Raw genomic sequence first — 21,713 nt, 5'->3', positions numbered from 1 at the left:
GTCGTAGTAGTAGCTGTGTGAGACAAGGAGAGAGACACAGAGACACACAGAGAGACAGAGAGACACACAGAGACACAGAGAGACACACAGAGACACAGAGAGGCACACAAACTTGTAGACAAAGCGCTTGCCCTGCACCTTGCAGATCATGTCCCCGTCGTAGTAGTAGCTGTGACAGAGACACAGGGAGAGAGACACAGAGAGACAGAGAGAGACACAGAGAGACAGAGAGACACAGAGAGACACAGGGAGAGAGACAGAGAGAGACAGAGAGAGACACAGAGACACACAGACACACAAACTTGTAGACAAAGCGCTTGCCCTGCACCTTGCAGATCATGTCCCTGTCGTAGTAGTAGCTGTGTCTATCTCTCTGTCTCTCTGTGTCTGTCTCTGTCTCTCTCTCTGTGTCTCTGTGTCTCTCCCCGTGTGTCTCTCTCTGTCTCTCTCTCCCCGTGTCTCTCTCCCCGCCATGTCTCTCCCCGTCTCTCTCCCCGTGTCTCTCTGTCTCTCTCCGTGTCTCTCTCCCCGTGTCTCTCTCTCTCTCCCCCTGTCTCTCTCTCTCTCTCCCCGTGTCTCTCTCCCCGTGTCTTTCTCTCCCCCTGTCTCTCTCCCCGTGTCTCTCTCCCCCCCCCCCCCGTGTCTCTCTCTGTCTCTCCCTGTGTCTCTCTCCCCGTGTCTCTCTCTCTCTCCCCCTGTCTCTCTCTCTCCCCATGTCTCTCTCCCCGCCCCCCCGTGTCTCTCTCTCTCCCCGTGTCTCTCTCCCCTCCCCCTGTCTCTCTCTCTCCCCGTGTCTCTCTCCCCCCCCCGTGTCTCTCTCTGTCTCTCCCCGTGTCTCTCTCCCCCCCCCGTGTCTCTCTCTGTCTCTCCCCGTGTCTCTCTCTCTCCCCGTGTCTCTCTCCCCCCCCCCGTGTCTCTCCCCGTCTCTCCCCGTGTCTCTCTCTCCCCATGTCTCTCCCCGCCTCGTGTCTCTCTCTCCCCCTGTCTCTCTCTCTCCCCGTGTCTCTCTCCCCCCCCCCGTGTCTCTCTCTCTCTCTCCCCGTGTCTCTCCCCGTCTCTCCCCGTGTCTCTCTCTCCCCGTGTCTCTCTCTGTCTCTCCCCGTGTCTCTCTCTCTCCCCGTGTCTCTCCCCGTGTCTCTCTCCCCGTGTCTCTCTCTCTCCCCGTGTCTCTCTCTCTCCCCGTGTCTCTCTCCCCGTGTCTCTCTCTCTCCCCGTGTCTCTCTCCCCGTGTCTCTCTCCCCATGTCTCTCCCCGCCCCGTGTCTCTCTCTCCCCCTGTCTCTCTCTCCCCGTGTCTCTCTCCCCCCCCCCCGTCTCTCTCTCTCTCTCCCCGTGTCTCTCTCTCTCCCCGTGTCTCTCTCCCCCCCCCCGTGTCTCTCTCTCCCCGTCTCTCCCCGTGTCTCTCCCCGTGTCTCTCTCCCCGTGTCTCTCTCCCCGTGTCTCTCTCCCCGTGTCTCTCCCCGCCCCGTGTCTCTCTCTCCCCCTGTCTCTCTCTCCCCGTGTCTCTCTCCCCCCCCCCCGTGTCCTCTCTCTCTCTCTCCCCGTGTCTCTCTCTCTCCCCGTGTCTCTCTCCCCCCCCCCGTGTCTCTCTCTCCCCGTCTCTCCCCGTGTCTCTCCCCGTGTCTCTCTCCCCGTGTCTCTCTCCCCGTGTCTCTCTCCCCGTGTCTCTCCCCGTGTCTCTCCCCCCCCCGTGTCTCTCTCTCCCCGTCTCTCCCCGTGTCTCTCTCCCCGTGTCTCTCTCCCCGTGTCTCTCTCCCCGTGTCTCTCTCCCCGTGTCTCTCCCCGTGTCTCTCCCCCCCCCCCGTGTCTCTCTCTCCCCGTCTCTCCCCGTGTCTCTCCCCGTGTCTCTCCCCCCCCCCCGTGTCTCTCTCTCCCCGTCTCTCCCCGTGTCTCTCCCCGTGTCTCTCTCCCCGTGTCTCTCTCCCCGTGTCTCTCTCCCCGTGTCTCTCTCCCCGTGTCTCTCTCCCCGTGTCTCTCTCCCCGTGTCTCTCTCCCCGTGTCTCTCTCCCCGTGTCTCTCTCCCCCCGTGTCTCTCTCCCCGTGTCTCTCTCCCCGTGTCTCTCTCCCCGTGTCTCTCTCCCCGTGTCTCTCTCCCCGTGTCTCTCTCCCCGTGTCTCTCTCTCCCCCGTGTCTCTCTCTCTCTCCCCCTGTCTCTCTCTCTCCCCATGTCTCTCTCCCCGCCCCCCCCGTGTCTCTCTCTCTCCCCGTGTCTCTCTCCCTCCCCCTGTCTCTCTCTCTCCCCGTGTCTCTCTCCCCCCCCCCGTGTCTCTCTCTGTCTCTCCCCGTGTCTCTCTCCCCCCCCCCGTGTCTCTCTCTGTCTCTCCCCGTGTCTCTCTCTCTCTCCCCGTGTCTCTCTCCCCCCCCCGTGTCTCTCCCCGTCTCTCCCCGTGTCTCTCTCTCCCCATGTCTCTCCCCGCCTCGTGTCTCTCTCTCCCCCTGTCTCTCTCTCTCCCCGTGTCTCTCTCCCCCCCCCCCGTGTCTCTCTCTCTCTCTCCCCGTGTCTCTCCCCGTCTCTCCCCGTGTCTCTCTCTCCCCGTGTCTCTCTCTGTCTCTCCCCGTGTCTCTCTCTCTCCCCGTGTCTCTCCCCGTGTCTCTCTCCCCGTGTCTCTCTCTCTCCCCGTGTCTCTCTCTCTCCCCCGTGTCTCTCTCCCCGTGTCTCTCTCTCTCCCCGTGTCTCTCTCCCCGTGTCTCTCTCCCCATGTCTCTCCCCGCCCCGTGTCTCTCTCTCCCCCTGTCTCTCTCTCCCCCTGTCTCTCTCTCCCCGTGTCTCTCTCCCCCCCCCCGTGTCTCTCTCTCTCTCTCCCCGTGTCTCTCTCTCTCCCCGTGTCTCTCTCCCCCCCCCCGTGTCTCTCTCTCCCCGTCTCTCCCCGTGTCTCTCCCCGTGTCTCTCTCCCCGTGTCTCTCTCCCCGTGTCTCTCCCCGCCCCGTGTCTCTCTCTCCCCCTGTCTCTCTCTCCCCGTGTCTCTCTCCCCCCCCCCCGTGTCTCTCTCTCTCTCTCCCCGTGTCTCTCTCTCTCCCCGTGTCTCTCTCCCCCCCCCGTGTCTCTCTCTCCCCGTCTCTCCCGTGTCTCTCCCCGTGTCTCTCTCCCCGTGTCTCTCTCCCCGTGTCTCTCTCCCCGTGTCTCTCCCCGTGTCTCTCCCCCCCCCCGTGTCTCTCTCTCCCCGTCTCTCCCCGTGTCTCTCCCCGTGTCTCTCTCCCCGTGTCTCTCTCCCCGTGTCTCTCTCCCCGTGTCTCTCCCCGTGTCTCTCTCTCTCCCCGTGTCTCTCTCTCCGTGTCTCTCTCCCCGTGTCTCTCCCCGTGTCTCTCTCACCGCAGCGCCCGGCTCAGCTTCTCGTAGTTCATGGTGGGCTTGTTCTTGCGCTGCCCCCAGCGCTGGGCCACGTGTTCGGGCTGGTTCAGCTTGAACTCGCCCTCCTCGCCCACCCAGCAGATGCAGTCGCGGGCCTCGCGGTCCGTCAGCAGCTCCAGCAGGAACTGCCACAGCTGGATCTGTCCATTGTTGCCTGCGGGAGGAGAGGGAGGAGAGGAAGGAGAGGAAGGAGAGGAAGGAGAGGGAGGGAGGGAGGGGAGGGAGGGGGAGGGAGGGGAGGGAGGGAGGGAGGGGAGGGAGGGAGGGAGGGAGGGGAGGGGAGGGAGGGAGGAGAGGGAGGAGAGAGATCCAAACCAGTCACTCACCACCCCACCCACTCACCACCCACCCACTCACCCACTCACCACCCACCCACCCACCCACCACTCACCCACCAACTCACCACCCACCCACCACCCACCCACCACCCCCACCCACCACCCACCCACCCACCCACCCACCCACTCACCCACCCACCCACCCACCCACCCCACCCACCCACTCACCCACCCACCCACCCACCCACCCACTCACCCACCCACCCACCACCCACCCACCCACTCACCCACCCACCCACCCACCCACCCACCCACCCCCACCCACACCACCCACTCACCCCACCCACCCACCCACCCACCCACCCACTCACCCACCCACACCACCCACCCACCCCACTCACCACCCACCCACCACCCACCCACCCACCCACTCACCCCACCCACCCACTCACCACCCACCCACCCACCACCCACTCCACCCACCCACCCACCACCCACTCACCCACCCACTCCACCCACCCACCACCACCCACCCACCACTCACCCACTCACACCACCCACTCACCCACCCCACACCCACCCACCCACCCACCACCCACCCACACCACCCACTCACCCACCCACTCCACCCACCCACCCACCCACCCACTCACACCCACCCACCCACTCACCCACCCACTCACCCACCCACCCACTCACCCACCCACCCACCCACCCACTCACACCACCCACCCACTCACTCCACCCACCCACCCACCCACTCACCCACTCACCCACCCACCCACCCACCCACTCACTCACTCACTCCACCCACCCACCCACCCACTCACCCACCCACCCACCCACCCACCCACTCACTCACCCACTCACCCACCCACCCACTCACTCACCCACCACCACTCACTCACCACCCACCCACCCACCCACCCACCCACCCACCCACTCACCACCCACCCACCCACCTCACCCACCCACCCACCCACCCACTCACTCACCCACCCACTCACCCACTCACCCACCCACCCACCCACTCACCCACCCACTCACCCACCCACTCACCCACCCACTCACCCACCCACCCACCCACTCACCCACCCACCCACCCACTCACTCACCCACTCACCCACCCACCCACTCACTCACCCACCCACCCACTCACTCACTCACCCACCCACTCACCCACCCACCCACCCACCCACTCACCCACCCACTCACCCACCCACCCACTCACTCACTCACTCACCCACCCACTCACCCACCCACCCACTCACCCACCCACCCACTCACCCACCCACCCACCCACCCACTCACCCACCCACTCACCCACCCACCCACTCACTCACCCACCCACCCCACTCACCCACCCACTCACCCACTCACCCACCCACCCACTCACCCACTCACCCACCCACCCACCCACTCACTCACCCACCCACTCACCCACCCACCCACCCACTCACCCACTCACCCACCCACCCACCCACTCACCCACCCACTCACCCACCCACCCACTCACCCACCCACCCACTCACTCACCTGTCCGATTGCCAGGTGAGCTCCTATCCTCCCCAGATATCCGTGGTGATCTGCTCGGCTTGATCGATTTGGTGATGTTGGTGGTGTTGGTGTTGTTGTTGGTGGTGGCGATGGTGGTGGTGGCGCCACTCAGCAGGCTGATGGTGCCAGATGACCCGGACATTATGGGTCCCGGTATGATCTGGTACTCTGACAAAAACAAAGGTGGCCCCAGGTAGCCTCTAGCAGGGCTGTAGGGGCAAGTGCAGTCACACAGACAAAGGTAGCCGCAAAGGTAGCCTCTAGCAGGGCTGTAGGGGCAAGTGCAGTTACACAGACACAGACAAAGCTACCCCAGGTAGCCTCTAGCAGGGCTGTAGGGGCAAGTGCTGTTACACAGACAAAGGTAGCCGCAAAGGTAGCCTCTAGCAGGGCTGTAGGGGCAAGTGCTGTTAGCGAGTAGCACACAGACAAAGCTCCCCCAGGTAGCCTCTGGCAGGGCTGCAGGGGCAAGTGCTGTTGGTAGTGTCTGTGTGTGTGCACACCGTGACGCCTCTAGGTCGGCTCCGACGGGAATGCGAACTCACGTGGTTCGATGCAGACGGTGGTGATGGCTCCCACGTGATCCTGACTCGCCTGGACATCTACACACCACGCACACACACACACAGACACACACACACACACAGTGACACACACACACAGTGACACACACAGACACACAACAACAACAACCGCCATTCGCCACTAAGTGGCGGTGACGTCACCACGACGCTTGTGCCAGGCCATGTGCACCCTGAGGCCACGTGAAGTGTCGAACGCCCGCTGGCAGGAGGTCACGGGGCAGACCCAGGTGCCACGGGTCGACTGACCGAGATGACCGAGACGAGTGGCTGATGCACCACCTGTGCCCCCTACTGTGCCAACTTGCTGTGCTTTAGCCACCCAGCGCTCCGCTCGTTGTTGTGAGCGTCGCTCCTCCGCCCTCCGTTGTTGTTGGAGGGCGACTGCCTCCAACTGCCCAGTAGCGTCCTTCACGAGCCTCCTCCACTGAGGCCGATCTTGACACCGCTGGTACCAGTCATCGGCAAGTCCACTCAGCTCCACGTCCTCCTGTACCACATCACTCCATCTCTTCTCTAGCCCGTGCCGCGCCCGTTTAGCCCCCTCGATCCGGCCGAACAAAAGCTGTTTAGGCATGCGGTGGCTGGGCATGCGGGCTACATGACCCAGCCAACGCAGCCCTTGCCTGCCGGAGGAGCTCACTGATAGGACTTTGCCCAGATCTTTCAAGGACTTGTGAGCTCCTCACACAATCCAGCCTGGTTAAACCCAGGATGGATCGTAGGCAGGCCAGCCTAAATGTTTCCAACCGGCGAAGATGCTCCACTAGGGGGGTCCACGTTTCGCAAGCGTAGAGAAGGGAGGGAATGACCGTGGCCGAGAAGACCTGAAGCTTCGTGCGGAGCGACAGACCAGGTAGCTTCCACACAGCGTTACGCAACCGATGAAAAGATATTGCCGCTCGACTGATTCGGAGTGAGACCTCTGCTGATAAACTGGAGCCGGTCATAAGCACACTGCCCAGGTATGGGAAACTCTCCACTCTCTCCACAACTGCCCCATCACCGATTGGGAGTTGTGGGGGTGGAGTGCCAGATGGTACAAAAATACCCAGGCAGGTGCTTAGTTTTGGTGGGGCTGATGGTAAGGCACACAGACACACACACACAGTGACACACACACAGTGACACACACAGACACACACAGTGACACACACACACACCACGCACACACATCGTGACACACACTGACACACACAGTGACACACACACACAGTGACACACACTGACACACACACACAGTGACACACACAGTGACACACACACACACACAACGTGACATCTACACACCACACACACACATCGTGACACACACAGTGACACACACAGTGACACACACACACACACAACGTGACATCTACACACCACACACACACATCGTGACACACACTGACACACACACACAGTGACACACACACACAGTGTCACACACACAACGGTGTCATGATGTGTGTGTCACTGTGGGTGGAGGAGGCTCGTGAAGGACGCTGCTACTGGGCAGTTGGAGGCAGTCGCCCTCCAACAACAACGGAGGGCGGAGGAGCGACGCTCACAACAACGAGCGGAGCGCCGGGTGGCTAAAGCACAGCAAGTTGGCACAGTAGGGGGCACAGGTGGTGCATCAGCCAGTCATCTCGGTCATCTCGGTCAGTCGACCCGTGGCACCTGCTGGGTCTGCCCCGTGACCTCCTGCCAGCGGGCGTTCGACACTTCACGTGGCCTCAGGGTGCACATGGCCTGGCACAAGCGTCGTGGTGACGTCACCGCCACTTAGTGGCGAATGGCGGTTGTTGTTGTGTGTGTCACTGTGTATGGGTCTCCGTGTCTCTCCGTGTCTCTCTGTCTCTGTACATCTCTGTGTGTTTCTGTGTGTCTCTCTGTCTCTCAGCGTGTCTCTCCGTGTCTCCCCGTGTCTCAGCGTGTCTCTCAGCGTGTCTCACACTTGCGCAGCAGCTCCAGGTGGCTCCACAGGATCTCTCCGTGAGCCACTCGCTCCAGGAAGAGCTCCTGGGTGAGGCTGCACAGATGAGCTCCGTCGACGCGCTGGAGGCCTGCGCTGTGTGTGTGTCTCTGTGTGTGTGTCTCTGTGTGTCTGTGTGTGTCACTGTGTGTGTGTGTCTCTGTGTGTGTCTGTGTGTGTCACTGTGTGTGTGTGTCTCTGTGTGTTTCTGTGTGTGTGTGTGTCTGTGTGTGTGTGTGTTTCTGTGTGTGTCTCTGTGTGTGTATCTGTGTGTCTCTCTGTCTCTGTGTGTGTCTGTGTGTCTCTGTAGGTCTCTGTGTGTGTCTGTGTCTCTCTCTGTCTCTCTCTGTGTGGCTCTGTGTCTCTCTGTGTCTCTCTGTGTCTCTGTGTGTCGTCGTGTTTCCGTGTCTCTCCGCGTGTCTCTGTGTCTCCGTGTCTCTCCCCGTGTCTCTCTCTCCCTCCCCGTGTCTCTCAGCGTGTCTCTCCCCGTGTCTCTCAGCGTGTCTCACACTTGCGCAGCAGCTCCAGGTGGCTCCACAGGATCTCTCCGTGAGCCACTCGCTCCAGGAAGAGCTCCTGGGTGAGGCTGCACAGATGAGCCCCGTCGACGCGCTGGAGGCCTGCGCTGTGTGTGTGTCTCTGTGTGTGTGTCTCTGTGTGTCTGTGTGTGTCTGTGTGTGTCACTGTGTGTGTGTGTCTCTGTGTGTGTCTGTGTGTGTCACTGTGTGTGTGTGTCTCTGTGTGTGTCTGTGTGTGTTTCTGTGTGTGTCTCTGTGTGTGTATCTGTGTGTCTCTCTGTCTCTGTGTGTGTCTGTGTGTCTCTGTAGGTCTCTGTGTGTGTCTGTGTCTCTCTCTGTCTCTCTCTGTGTGGCTCTGTGTCTCTCTGTGTCTCTCTGTGTCTCTGTGTGTCGTCGTGTTTCCGTGTCTCTCCGCGTGTCTCTGTGTCTCCGTGTCTCTCCCCGTGTCTCTCTCTCCCTCCCCGTGTCTCTCAGCGTGTCTCTCCCCGTGTCTCTCAGCGTGTCTCACACTTGCGCAGCAGCTCCAGGTGGCTCCACAGGATCTCTCCGTGAGCCACTCGCTCCAGGAAGAGCTCCTGGGTGAGGCTGCACAGATGAGCTCCGTCGACGCGCTGGAGGCCTGCGCTGTGTGTGTGTCTCTGTGTGTGTGTGTCTGTGTGTGTTTCTGTGTGTGTCTCTGTGTGTCTCTCTGTCTCTGTACATCTCTGTGTGTTTCTGTGTGTCTCTCTGTCTCTCAGCGTGTCTCTCTGCGTGTCTCCCCGTGTCTCAGCGTGTCTCTCAGCGTGTCTCACACTTGCGCAGCAGCTCCAGGTGGCTCCACAGGATCTCTCCGTGAGCCACTCGCTCCAGGAAGAGCTCCTGGGTGAGGCTGCACAGATGAGCCCCGTCGACGCGCTGGAGGCCTGCGCTGTGCATCAGCGGCGGGCCCAGCTGGAACTCCTTGGTGACCCACGCAGCCCAGTGCTGAACCTGCAGCGCTGTCCACTCCTCGGGGTCTACGGGGAGGAGGAGGGGAGGGGTGGGGGGAGATAGTGTATAGTGTAGTAGTGTATAGTGTAGTGTAGTAGTGTAGTAGTGTATAGTGTAGTGTAGTAGTGTATAGTGTAGTGTAGTAGTGTATAGTGTAGTGTAGTAGTGTAGTAGTGTAGTGTAGTAGTGTATAGTGTAGTGTAGTAGTGTATAGTGTAGTGTAGTAGTGTATAGTGTAGTGTAGTAGTGTATAGTGTAGTGTATAGTGTAGTAGTGTATAGTGTAGTAGTGTATAGTGTAGTGTATAGTGTAGTGTAGTAGTGTAGTGTAGTAGTGTATAGTGTAGTAGTGTATAGTGTAGTAGTGTATAGTGTAGTAGTGTATAGTGTAGTGTATAGTGTAGTGTATAGTGTAGTGTAGTAGTGTGTAGTGTAGTAGTGTGTAGTGTAGTAGTGTGGTGTGCAGTGTGGCGTACAGTGCGGTGTGTACAGTGCATCATACAGTGTGGCGTGTACAGTGTGGCGTGTACAGTGCGGCGTGTACAGTGTACCGAAGGGGATGCCCTCCCTCTCCTGCTCCGATCGGAAGCCTTCCAGGGCAGCCGCCCAGCGGGTCACCTGCTCAGACGCGTCGTCACTCGCTGAGAGGGACACGGACTTGCCTCCCTCCACTGTGATCACCTGTGTGGCTGTCATGTCCTCTACACACAGAGACACACAGAGAGAGAGACACACAGACACACACACAGAGACACACACAGAGTGAGACACACAGAGACACACAGAGACCTGCTCAGAGGCGTCGTCACTCGCTGAGAGAGACACAGACTTGCCTCCCTCCACTGTGATCACCTGTGTGGCTGTCATGTCCTCTACACACAGAGAGACACACAGAGACACACAGAGACAGAGTGAGACACACACAGAGACACACACAGAGACACACAGAGACACAGACTTGCCTCCCTCCACCGTGATCACCTGTGTGGCTGTCATGTCCTCTAGACAGAGTGAGACACAGAGAGAGACACACAGAGACACACAGAGACACAGAGACACACACAGAGACACACACAGAGACACACAGAGACACACAGAGACACACAGTGACCTGCTCAGAGGCGTCGTCACTCGCTGAGAGGGACACGGACTTGCCTCCCTCCACTGTGATCACCTGTGTGGCTGTCATGTCCTCTAGACACAGAGTGAGACACACAGAGACACACAGAGACAGAGTGAGACACACACACAGAGACACACACAGAGACACACAGAGACACAGACACACACAGACTTGCCTCCCTCCACTGTGATCACCTGTGTGGCTGTCATGTCCTCTAGAGACAGAGAGAGACACAGAGAGACACACAGAGACACACACAGAGACACACACAGAGAGAGACACAGAGACACACAGAGACACACACAGAGTGAGACACACACAGAGTGAGACACACACAGTGAGACACACACACAGAGAGTGAGACACACACAGAGACACACACACACAGACACACACACACAGACACACACACACAGACACACACACACACACAGACACACAGACACACACACAGACACACAGACACACACACAGACACACAGACACACACACAGTGAGACACTCACAGACACACACACAGACACACACACAGACACACACACAGACACACACACACACACACAGACACACACACACACACAGACACACACACACAGACACACAGACAGACACACACACACAGACACACACAGACACACAAACACACACACACAGACAGACACACACACAGACTCACACACAGACACACACACACAGTGACACACACAGACACACACACAGACACACACAGACACACACAGTGAGACACACACACAGACACAGACACACACACACAGACACACACAATCATACACAGACACACACACACAGACACACACACAGACACACACACACAAACACACACACAGACACACACACACAGACGCACACACAGACGCACACACAGACGCACACAGACGCACACAGACACACACACAGACACACACACAAACACACACACAGACACACACACAGACGCACACACAGACGCACACAGACACACACAGACACACACAGACACACACAGACACACAGAACTCTGCTCACCATGATGAGCTGCGTCTGGGTCAATCACCACTTCCACCGTCTCCACGGGTTTGATGATTTCAAGGATGTTCAGTCTGGGCTCGACGCCTGAACGTGGACAGGAGAGAGAAACATCGTCATCATTACCATCATTACCATCATCATCATTACCATCATTACCATCATTACCATCATCATCATTACCACCATCATCATTACCACTATCATCATTACCATCATTACCATCATTACCACTATCATCACTATCATCATCACCACCCTGAGTCTCTACTAGACCCTGAGTCTCTACTAGACCCTGAGTCTCTACTAGACCCTGAGTCTCTACTAGACCCTGAGTCTCTACTAGACCCTGAGTCTCTACTAGACCCTGAGTCTCTACTAGGCCCTGAGTCTCTACTACACCCTGAGTCTCTACTACACCCTGAGTCTCTACTAGACCCTGAGTCTCTACTAGACCCTGAGTCTCTACTACACCCTGAGTCTCTACTAGAACCTGAGTCTCTACTAGACCCTGAGTCTCTACTAGACCCTGAGTCTCTACTACACCCTGAGTCTCTACTACACCCTGAGTCTCTACTAGACCCTGAGTCTCTACTAGACCCTGAGTCTCTACTAGACCCTGAGTCTCTACTACACCCTGAGTCTCTACTAGACCCTGAGTCTCTACTACACCCTGAGTCTCTACTACACCCTGAGTCTCTACTAGACCCTGAGTCTCTACTAGACCCTGAGTCTCTACTAGACCCTGAGTCTCTACTACACCCTGAGTCTCTACTAAACCCTGAGTCTCTACTACACCCTGAGTCTCTACTAGACCCTGAGTCTCTACTAGACCCTGAGTCCCTACTAGACCCTGAGTCTCTACTAGACCCTGAGTCTCTACTAGACCCTGAGTCTCTACTAGACTCTGAGTCTCTACTAGACCCTGAGTCTCTACTAGACCCTGAGTCTCTACTAGACTCTGAGTCTCTACTAGACCCTGAGTCTCTACTAGACCCTGAGTCTCTACTAGACTCTGAGTCTCTACTAGACCCTGAGTCTCTACTAGACCCTGAGTCTCTACTAGACTCACCTTGTCTGGAGATGACCTGGACACTCAACTGGACCATCCCGTCCGTCTTGACCCCCTGGTCGAAGAGGCTCCGAGCTGGATCCAGCTACAAGCACAGGAGGAGAGAGACACTATACACTACTACACTATACACTACACTATACACTACTACACTATACACTACTACACTATACACTACACTACACACTACACTATACACTACTACACTATACACTACTACACTATACACTACTACACTATACACTACTACACTATACACTACTACACTATACACTACACTATACACTACTACACTATACACTACTACACTATACACTACTACACTACTACACTATACACTACACTATACACTACACTATACACTACACTATACACTACACTATACACTACACTATACACTACACTACACTATACACTACTACACTACACTATACACTACACACTACACTATACACTACTACACTACACTATACACTACTACACTACACTATACACTACTACACTATACACTACACTATACACTACTACACTATACACTACACTATACACTACACTATACGCTAATACACTACACTATACACTACACTATACACTACTACACTACACTATACACTACTACACTACACTATACACTACACTATACACTACTACACTACACTATACACTACTACACTACACTATACACTACTACACTATACACTACTACACTACACTATACACTACTACACTACACTATACACTACTACACTATACACTACTACACTATACACTACTACACTATACACTACACTATACACTAAAATATACACTACACTATACACTACTACACTACACTATACACTACACTATACACTACACTATACACTAATACACTACACTATACACTACACTATACACTACTACACTACACTATACACTACTACACTACACTATACACTACACTATACACTACACTACTACACTACACTATACACTACTACACTACACTATACACTACTACACTACACTACTACACTACACTATACACTACACTATACACTACTACACTACACTATACACTACTACACTACACTATACACTACTACACTACACTATACACTACTACACTATACACTACACTACTACACTACACTATACACTACTACACTATACACTACTACACTACACTATACACTACTACACTATACACTACTACACTACACTATACACTACTACACTATACACTACACTATACACTAAAATATACACTACACTATACACTAATACACTACACTAATACACTACACTATACACTACACTATACACTACTACACTACACTACACTATACACTACACTATACACTACTACACTACACTATACATTACTACACTACACTATACACTACACTATACACTACTACACTACACTATACACTACTACACTATACACTACATTATAGGCTACATTATAGACTACATTATACACTACACTAGACACTACTACACTACACTACTACAGAGGCAACCTGTATGTCCTGCAGACAGATGTTGTGGTTTTCGAGGGAGCATTGCAGTCGCGGTTCCAGAAGCTTCTTGAGGTTCTCGATGGGCTCCGCAATGTCGATAGACTGGCTCACAAACTCAGCCACCTGCCCACACAGACTGGGGGGGGTGAGGGGGGTGGGGGGGTGAGGGGGGTGAGGGGGGGGGCATGGGGGTGAGGGGGGGTGAGGGGGGTGAGGGGGTGAGGGGGGGTGAGGGGGGTGAGGGGGGTGAGGGGGGGGTGAGGGGGGGTGAGGGGGGTGAGGGGGGTGAGGGGGGGTGAGGGGGGGTGAGGGGGGGGAGGGGGGGTGAGGGGGGGGCATGGGGGTGAGGGGGGTGAGGGGGGGGCACGGGGGGGGGGCAAAGAGGGGGGGGGGCATGGGGGGGTAAGGGGGGGGTGGGGCAGAGAGAGGGGAGGGGGGAATGGGTGGGGGCACAGGGGGGGTGGGGGGGGGGGCATGGGGGGTGAGGGAGGCACGGGGGGGGCATGGGGGGAGGGGCACAGAGGGCGGTGAATGGTCGCCATGACGTCACCGCCATGACGTCACCGCCATGACGTCACCGCCATGACGTCACCGCCATGACGTCACCGCCATGACGTCATCACCTCACCTGTCGTCGGAGCAGACTTGCTTCTGCACAGCCTCAATCTCAATCTCGATGACGTCATCGGAGCAACGCTTCGTCATGATCCTGGATCAATACAGTGACAGTGATCAATCAATCACGTGGATCAATACAGTGACAGTGATCAATCAATCACGTGGTGTCAATACAGTGACAGTGATCAATCAATCACGTGGTGTCAATACAGTGACAGTGATCAATCAATCACGTGGATCAATACAGTGACAGTGATCAATCAATCACGTGGTGTCAATACAGTGACAGTGATCAATCAATCACGTGGATCAATACAGTGACAGTGATCAATCAATCACGTGGATCAATACAGTGACAGTGATCAATCAATCACGTGGATCAATACAGTGATCAATCAATCACGTGGATCAATACAGTAATCAATCAATCACGTGGATCAATACAGTGACCAATCAATCACGTGGATCAATACAGTGACAGTGATCAATCACGTGATCAATACAGACAGTGACAGTGATCAATCACGTGATCAATACAGACAGTGACAGTGATCAATCACGTGATCAATACAGACAGTGATCAATCACGTGATCAATACAGACAGTGACAGTGATCAATCACGTGATCAATACAGACAGTGATCAATCACGTGATCAATACAGACAGTGACAGTGATCAATCACGTGGTTCAATACAGACAGTGATCAATCACGTGGATCAATACGGACAGTGACCAATCAATCACATGTATCAATAGTGATCAATCACGTGGATCAATACTGACAGTGACCAATCACGTGGATCAATAGACAGTGACCAATCAATCACATGTATCAATACAGTGATCAATCACGTGGATCAATACTGACTGACCAATCACGTGGATCAATACTGACAGTGACCAATCAATCACATGTATCAATACAGTGATCAATCACGTGGATCAATACTGACAGTGACCAATCACGTGACTGACACGTGATTCAATACAGTGACCAATCACCATGTGAGACTGGGCTCTAAGGAAAGCTGTCTCGGGTGTGGACCAATCAACTTCAAGGACCATGTGAGACTAGGCTCTAAGGAAAGCTGTCTCGGGTGTGGACCAATCAACTTCAAGGACCATGTGAGACTAGGCTCTAAGGAAAGCTGTCTCGGGTGTGGACCAATCAACTTCAAGGACCATGTGAGACTAGGCTCTAAGGAAAGCTGTCTCGGGTGTGGACCAATCAACTTCAAGGACCATGTGAGACTAGGCTCTAAGGAAAGCTGTCTCGGGTGTGGACCAATGAACGTCAAGGACCATGTGAGACTAGGCTCTAAGGAAAGCTGTCTCGGGTGTGGACCAATCAACTTCAAGGACCATGTGAGACTAGGCTCTAAGGAAAGCTGTCTCGGGTGTGGACCAATCAACTTCAAGGACCATGTGAGACTAGGCTCTAAGGAAAGCTGTCTCGGGTGTGGACCAATCAACTTCAAGGACCATGTGAGACTAGGCTCTAAGGAAAGCTGTCTCGGGTGTGGACCAATCAACTTCAAGGACCATGTGAGACTAGGCTCTAAGGAAAGCTGTCTCGGGTGTGGACCAATGAACGTCAAGGACCATGTGAGACTAGGCTCTAAGGAAAGCTGTCTCGGGTGTGGACCAATCAACTTCAAGGACCATGTGAGACTAGGCTCTAAGGAAAGCTGTCTCGGGTGTGGACCAATCAACTTCAAGGACCATGTGAGACTAGGCTCTAAGGAAAGCTGTCTCGGGTGTGGACCAATCAACTTCAAGGACCATGTGAGACTAGGCTCTAAGGAAAGCTGTCTCGGGTGTGGACCAATCAACTTCAAGGACCATGTGAGACTAGCCTCTAAGGAAAGCTGTCTCGGGTGTGGACCAATCAACTTCAAGGACCATGTGAGACTGGGCTCTAAGGAAAGCTGTCTCGGGTGTGGACCAATCAACTTCAAGGACCATGTGAGACTAGGCTCTAAGGAAAGCTGTCTCTGGTGTGGACCAATCACCTTCAAGGACCATGTGAGACTAGGCTCTAAGGAAAGCGGTCTCGGGTGTGGACCAATCAACTTCAAGGACCATGTGAGACTAGGCTCTAAGGAAAGCTGTCTCGGGTGTGGACCAATCAACTTCAAGGACCATGTGAGACTAGGCTCTAAGGAAAGCTGTCTCGGGTGTGGACCAATCAACTTCAAGGACCATGTGAGACTGGGCTCTAAGGAAAGCTGTCTCGGGTGTGGACCAATCAACTTCAAGGACCATGTGAGACTAGGCTCTAAGGAAAGCTGTCTCGGGTGTGGACCAATCAACTTCAAGGACCATGTGAGACTAGGCTCTAAGGAAAGCTGTCTCGGGTGTGGACCAATCAACTTCAAGGACCAAGTGAGACTAGGCTCTAAGGAAAGCTGTCTTGGGTGTGGACCAATCAACTTCAAGGACCATGTGAGACTAGGCTCTAAGGAAAGTGCATACATTATCATCACCAGAGTTGTTTCTTTTTGTTTGCATTTTGACTGCTTGTGTTGTGGTTATTGCAAACATGACGCCTTGTATAAAGGTGTCAGTTTTTGCACCAGTTGAAAGGGCAAAAACCTATTACTACTGAAGTTAAAACAGTTATTAAACGTTACAACTACAGAGTTTAAATAACGTTAAAGAGTGATTAAACATTATAACTAGAGTTTAAAGTTACAGTGATTAAACTTTACAACTACAGAGTTTAAATTTCGATTTAAAGCGTCTTTCGTGACTGCAGGGATTCATCTTCTTGGTTCTTTCGGTAAAGTGACGTAGAAGGGAAATAATAAAATACAAATAAAACATAATAAAGTAAAATAATGTTTCATTATTTTATTATTTCCATTCTACGTGACTTTACAGAGTTTAAATTAAGTTAAATAGTGATTAAACGTTACAACTACAGAGTTTAAAGTTACAGTGATTAAACATTCTAAATACATAATTTAAATTAAGTTAAATAGTGATTAAACGCTACAACTACAGAGTTTAAAGTTACACGTTGATTAAACGTTATAACTATATAGTTTAAATTAAGTTAAGACAGATATTAAACATTATAACTACAGAGTTTAAATAAAGTTAGTGGTTAAACATTACAACTACATAGTTTAAATAAAGTAACACGTTGATTAAACGTTACAACTACGTAGTTTAAATAACGTTAAATAGTGATTAAACATTACAACTACAGAGTTTAAAGTTATTGATTAAACGTTACAACTACACAGTTTAAAGTTACAGTGATTAAACATTACAACTACATAGTTTAAAGTTAGTGATTAAACATTATAAATACATAATTTAAATAAAGTAACACGTTGATTAAACGTTACAACTACGTAGTTTAAATAACGTTAAATAGTGATTAAACATTACTACATAGTTTAAAGTTAGTGATTAAACATTACAACTACATAGTTTAAATAACGTTAAATAGTGATTAAACATTACAACTACATAGTTTAAAGTTATTGATTAAACATTACAACTACACAGTTTAAAGTTACAGTGATTAAACGTTACAACTACATAGTTTAAATAAAGTAACACGTTGATTAAACGTTATAACTACGTAGTTTAAATAACGTTAAATAGTGATTAAACATTACAACTACATAGTTTAAAGTTAGTGATTAAACGTTACAACTACAGAGTTTAAAGTTAGTGATTAAACGTTACAACTACATAATTTAAATGCAGTTAAATAGTGATTAAACATTATAACTACAGAGTTTAAATGAAGTTGAATAGTGATTAAACGTTATAACTACAGAGTTTAAAGTTAGTGATTAAACGTTATAACTACAGAGTTTAAAGTTAGTGATTAAACGTTATAACTACAGAGTTTAAATGATGTTAAATAGTTATTATACGTTATAACTACATAGTTTAAAGTTAGTGATTAAACATTATAACTACATAGTTTAAATGATGTTAAATAGTTATTATACGTTATAACTACATAGTTTAAAGTTAGTGATTAAACGTTATAACTACATAGTTTAAATGATGTTAAATAGTTATTATACGTTATAACTACATAGTTTAAAGTTATTGATTAAACGTTATAACTACATAGCTTAAATGATGTTATATAGTTATTATACGTTATAACTACATAGTTTAAAGTTAGTGATTAAACATTATAACTACATAGCTTAAATGATGTTAAATAGTTATTATACGTTATAACTACATAGTTTAAAGTTAGTGATTAAACGTTACAACTACACAGTTTAAAGTTAGTGATTAAACGTTATAACTACATAGTTTAAAGTTAGTGATTATACGTTATAACTACATAGTTTAAAGTTAGTGATTAAACGTTATAACTACATAGTTTAAATGATGTTATATAGTTATTATACGTTATAACTACATAGTTTAAAGTTAGTGATTAAACGTTATAACTACATAGTTTAAATGATGTTAAATAGTTATTATACGTTATAACTACAGAGTTTAAAGTTAGTGATTAAACATTATAACTACATAGCTTAAAGTTAGTGATTAAACATTACAACTACAGAGTTTAAATAACGTTAAAGTTAGTGATTAAACATCACTACAGAGTTTAAAGTTAAAGCGACTAAACATGACTACATAGAGTTAGACCGTGACTGACCAAGGTGACACCCTACATAGTTTAAACAACGTTAGACTGTGAATAACTTAAACTAAATAAGTTAATTTATTAAAGTTATATTATTTAACAATCGCCTCACGAAACAGAGGCCCGTGTCTGTCACGTAACAATTTAACAAAACAAACCTTCGCTAACATCGAGAGAAGACACCGCCAAAGGCACAATTGACAACATTTAAAAGCGTACTGTTACTAAGAGTTAGCTACAAATATAAATGATAAAAGCACTTAACGAATGCTATCAAATTTATAGAAAATAAACACTCGCCTAGTGTAGGCCTGCGGCCTTAGGCCTCAGGCCTCAATCCATCAGAATCATCACCGCGACAGCGGCGAGAAAATAGCGAATTAAAAAGATTCGCTTCGCGCGGAGAGACGAGGAATGGGGATGTAGGTAGATAGAGGTCGTTACTTTAAACCCAGCTAGGTGTTAATAAAAATTAAAATGTGTAAAGTTATTATTTTAAATTGAGACGGACACAAAAAAAAGTTAATTATGGCGGGAAGAAAACTCACGGTGGGTAGGCGGAGAATGGGGCGGGGCGATGTTGCGACTTCCGGCGGATGTGATGTCATTGAGTGGGGGTGGGTGATGGGGGGGAGTGGGTCTCTATGGGTCTCTGTGTGGGTCTCTGTGGGTCTCTGTGGGTCTGTGTGTGTGTCTGTGTGTGGGTCTCTGTGGGTCTCTATGGGTCTCTGTGTGTATGGGTCTCTGTGGGTCTCTGTGGGTCTGTGTGTGTGTTTGTGTGTGGGTCTCTGTGGGTCTCTATGGGTCTCTGTGTGTATGGGTCTCTGTGGGTCTCTGTGGGTCTGTGGGTCTCTATGGGTCTCTATGAGTCTCTGTGGGTCTCTGTGGGTCTCTGTGTGTATGGGTCTCTGTGGGTCTCTGTGGGTCTGTGGGTCTCTGTGTGTGTCTGTGTGTGGGTCTCTGTGGGTCTGTGTGTGTCTGTGTGTGGGTCTCTGTGGGTCTCTGAGTATGGGTCTCTGTGGGTCTCTGTGTGTGTGGGTCTCTGTGGGTCTCTATGGGTCTCTGTGGGTCTCTGTGTGTGTGGGTCTCTATGGGTCTCTGTGTGTGTCTCTGTGTGGGTCTCTGTGGGTCTCTGTGTGTGTGGGTCTCTGTGGGTCTCTATGGGTCTCTGTGTGTGTCTTTGTGTGGGTCTCTGTGGGTCTGTGTGTGTGTCTGTGTGTGGGTCTCTGTGGGTCTCTGAGTATGGGTCTCTGTGGGTCTCTGTGTGTGTGGGTCTCTGTGGGTCTCTATGGGTCTCTGTGGGTCTCTGTGTGTGTGGGTCTCTGTGGGTCTCTGTGGGTCTCTGTGTGTGTGGGTCTCTGTGGGTCTCTATGGGTCTCTGTGTGTGTCTCTGTGTGGGTCTCTGTGGGTCTGTGTGTGGGTCTCTGTGGGTCTCTATGAGTATGGGTCTCTGTGGGTCTCTGTGTGTGTGGGTCTCTGTGGGTCTCTATGGGTCTCTGTGTGTGTCTCTGTGTGGGTCTCTGTGGGTCTGTGTGTGGGTCTCTGTGGGTCTATGTGTGGGTCTCTGTGGGTCTCTATGAGTATGGGCCTCTGTGGGTCTCTGTGGGTCTGTGTGTAGATCTCTGTGGGTCTCTGTGGGTCTCTATGGGTCTCTGTGGGTCTCTATGGGTCTCTGTGTGTGTCTCTGTGTGGGTCTCTGTGGGTCTGTGTGTGGGTCTCTGTGGGTCTGTGTGTGGGTCTCTGTGGGTCTCTATGAGTATGGGTCTCTGTGGGTCTCTGTGGGTCTGTGTGTGGATCTCTGTGGGTCTCTGTGGGTCTCTATGGGTCTCTGTGGGTCTCTATGGGTCTCTGTGTGTATCTATGGGTCTCTGTGGGTCTCTGTGGGTCTCTGTGGGTCTATGTGGGTCTCTATGGGTCTCTGTGGGTCTCTATGAGTGTGGGTCTCTGTGGGTCTTTGTGAGTCTCTATGGGTCTCTGTGGGTCTATATGGGTCTCTATGGGTCTCTGTGTGTATGGGTCTCTGTGGGTCTCTGTGGGTCTGTGGGTCTCTATGGGTCTCTATGAGTCTCTGCGGGTCTCTGTGGGTCTCTGTGGGTCTCTATGGGTCTCTGTGTGTGTGGGTCTCTGTGGGTCTCTATGGGTCTGTATGGGTCTCTGTGGGTCTCTATGGGTCTCTATGGGTCTCTGTGGGTCTCTATGAGTCTCTGTGGGTCTCTATGGGTCTCTGTGGGTCTCTGTGGGTCTCTATGAGTCTATGTGGGTCTCTATGAGTATGGGTCTCTGTGGGTCTCTGTGAGTCTCTGTGGGTCTCTATGAGTCTCTGTGGGTCTCTATGGGTCTCTGTGGGTCTCTGTGGGTCTCTATGGGTCTCTATGGGTCTCTGTGGGTCTCTATGAGTCTCTGTGGGTCTCTATGGGTCTCTGTGGGTCTCTGTGGGTCTCTATGAGTATGGGTCTCTGTGCGTTTCTGTGGGTCTCTGTGTGTCTCTGTGGGTCTCTGTGTGTCTCTGTGTGGGTCTCTA

General features: G+C 51.7%; 1 protein-coding gene across 1 annotated transcript; it reads right to left on the bottom strand.

Moving 5' to 3' along the window:
* Window positions 1-6: 6 nt before the first annotated feature.
* On the bottom strand, window positions 7-19,832 carry GABPA (GA binding protein transcription factor subunit alpha; the record flags this gene model as incomplete). Its single annotated transcript, XM_078885661.1, has 14 exons — window positions 19,741-19,832; window positions 14,565-14,645; window positions 13,937-14,072; window positions 12,432-12,516; window positions 11,360-11,446; window positions 10,304-10,404; window positions 9,762-9,909; window positions 9,025-9,237; window positions 8,234-8,310; window positions 7,705-7,888; window positions 5,729-5,785; window positions 5,163-5,351; window positions 3,310-3,502; window positions 7-169 (listed from the first exon to the last, which is right to left on the bottom strand). Coding segments are annotated over exons 2-14 (1,710 nt in total), but the record flags the coding sequence as incomplete, so codon positions are not given.
* Between the last annotated feature and the right edge of the window lie 1,881 nt (window positions 19,833-21,713).

Source organism: Lampetra fluviatilis, unplaced genomic scaffold (genome assembly GCF_964198595.1).
Source record: "Lampetra fluviatilis unplaced genomic scaffold, kcLamFluv1.1 SCAFFOLD_566, whole genome shotgun sequence".
Classification (NCBI taxonomy): Eukaryota; Metazoa; Chordata; class Hyperoartia; order Petromyzontiformes; family Petromyzontidae; genus Lampetra; species Lampetra fluviatilis.
The sequence above is the reverse complement of the archived record's forward strand: the minus strand, read 5'-3'. Positions and strand labels throughout refer to the sequence as shown.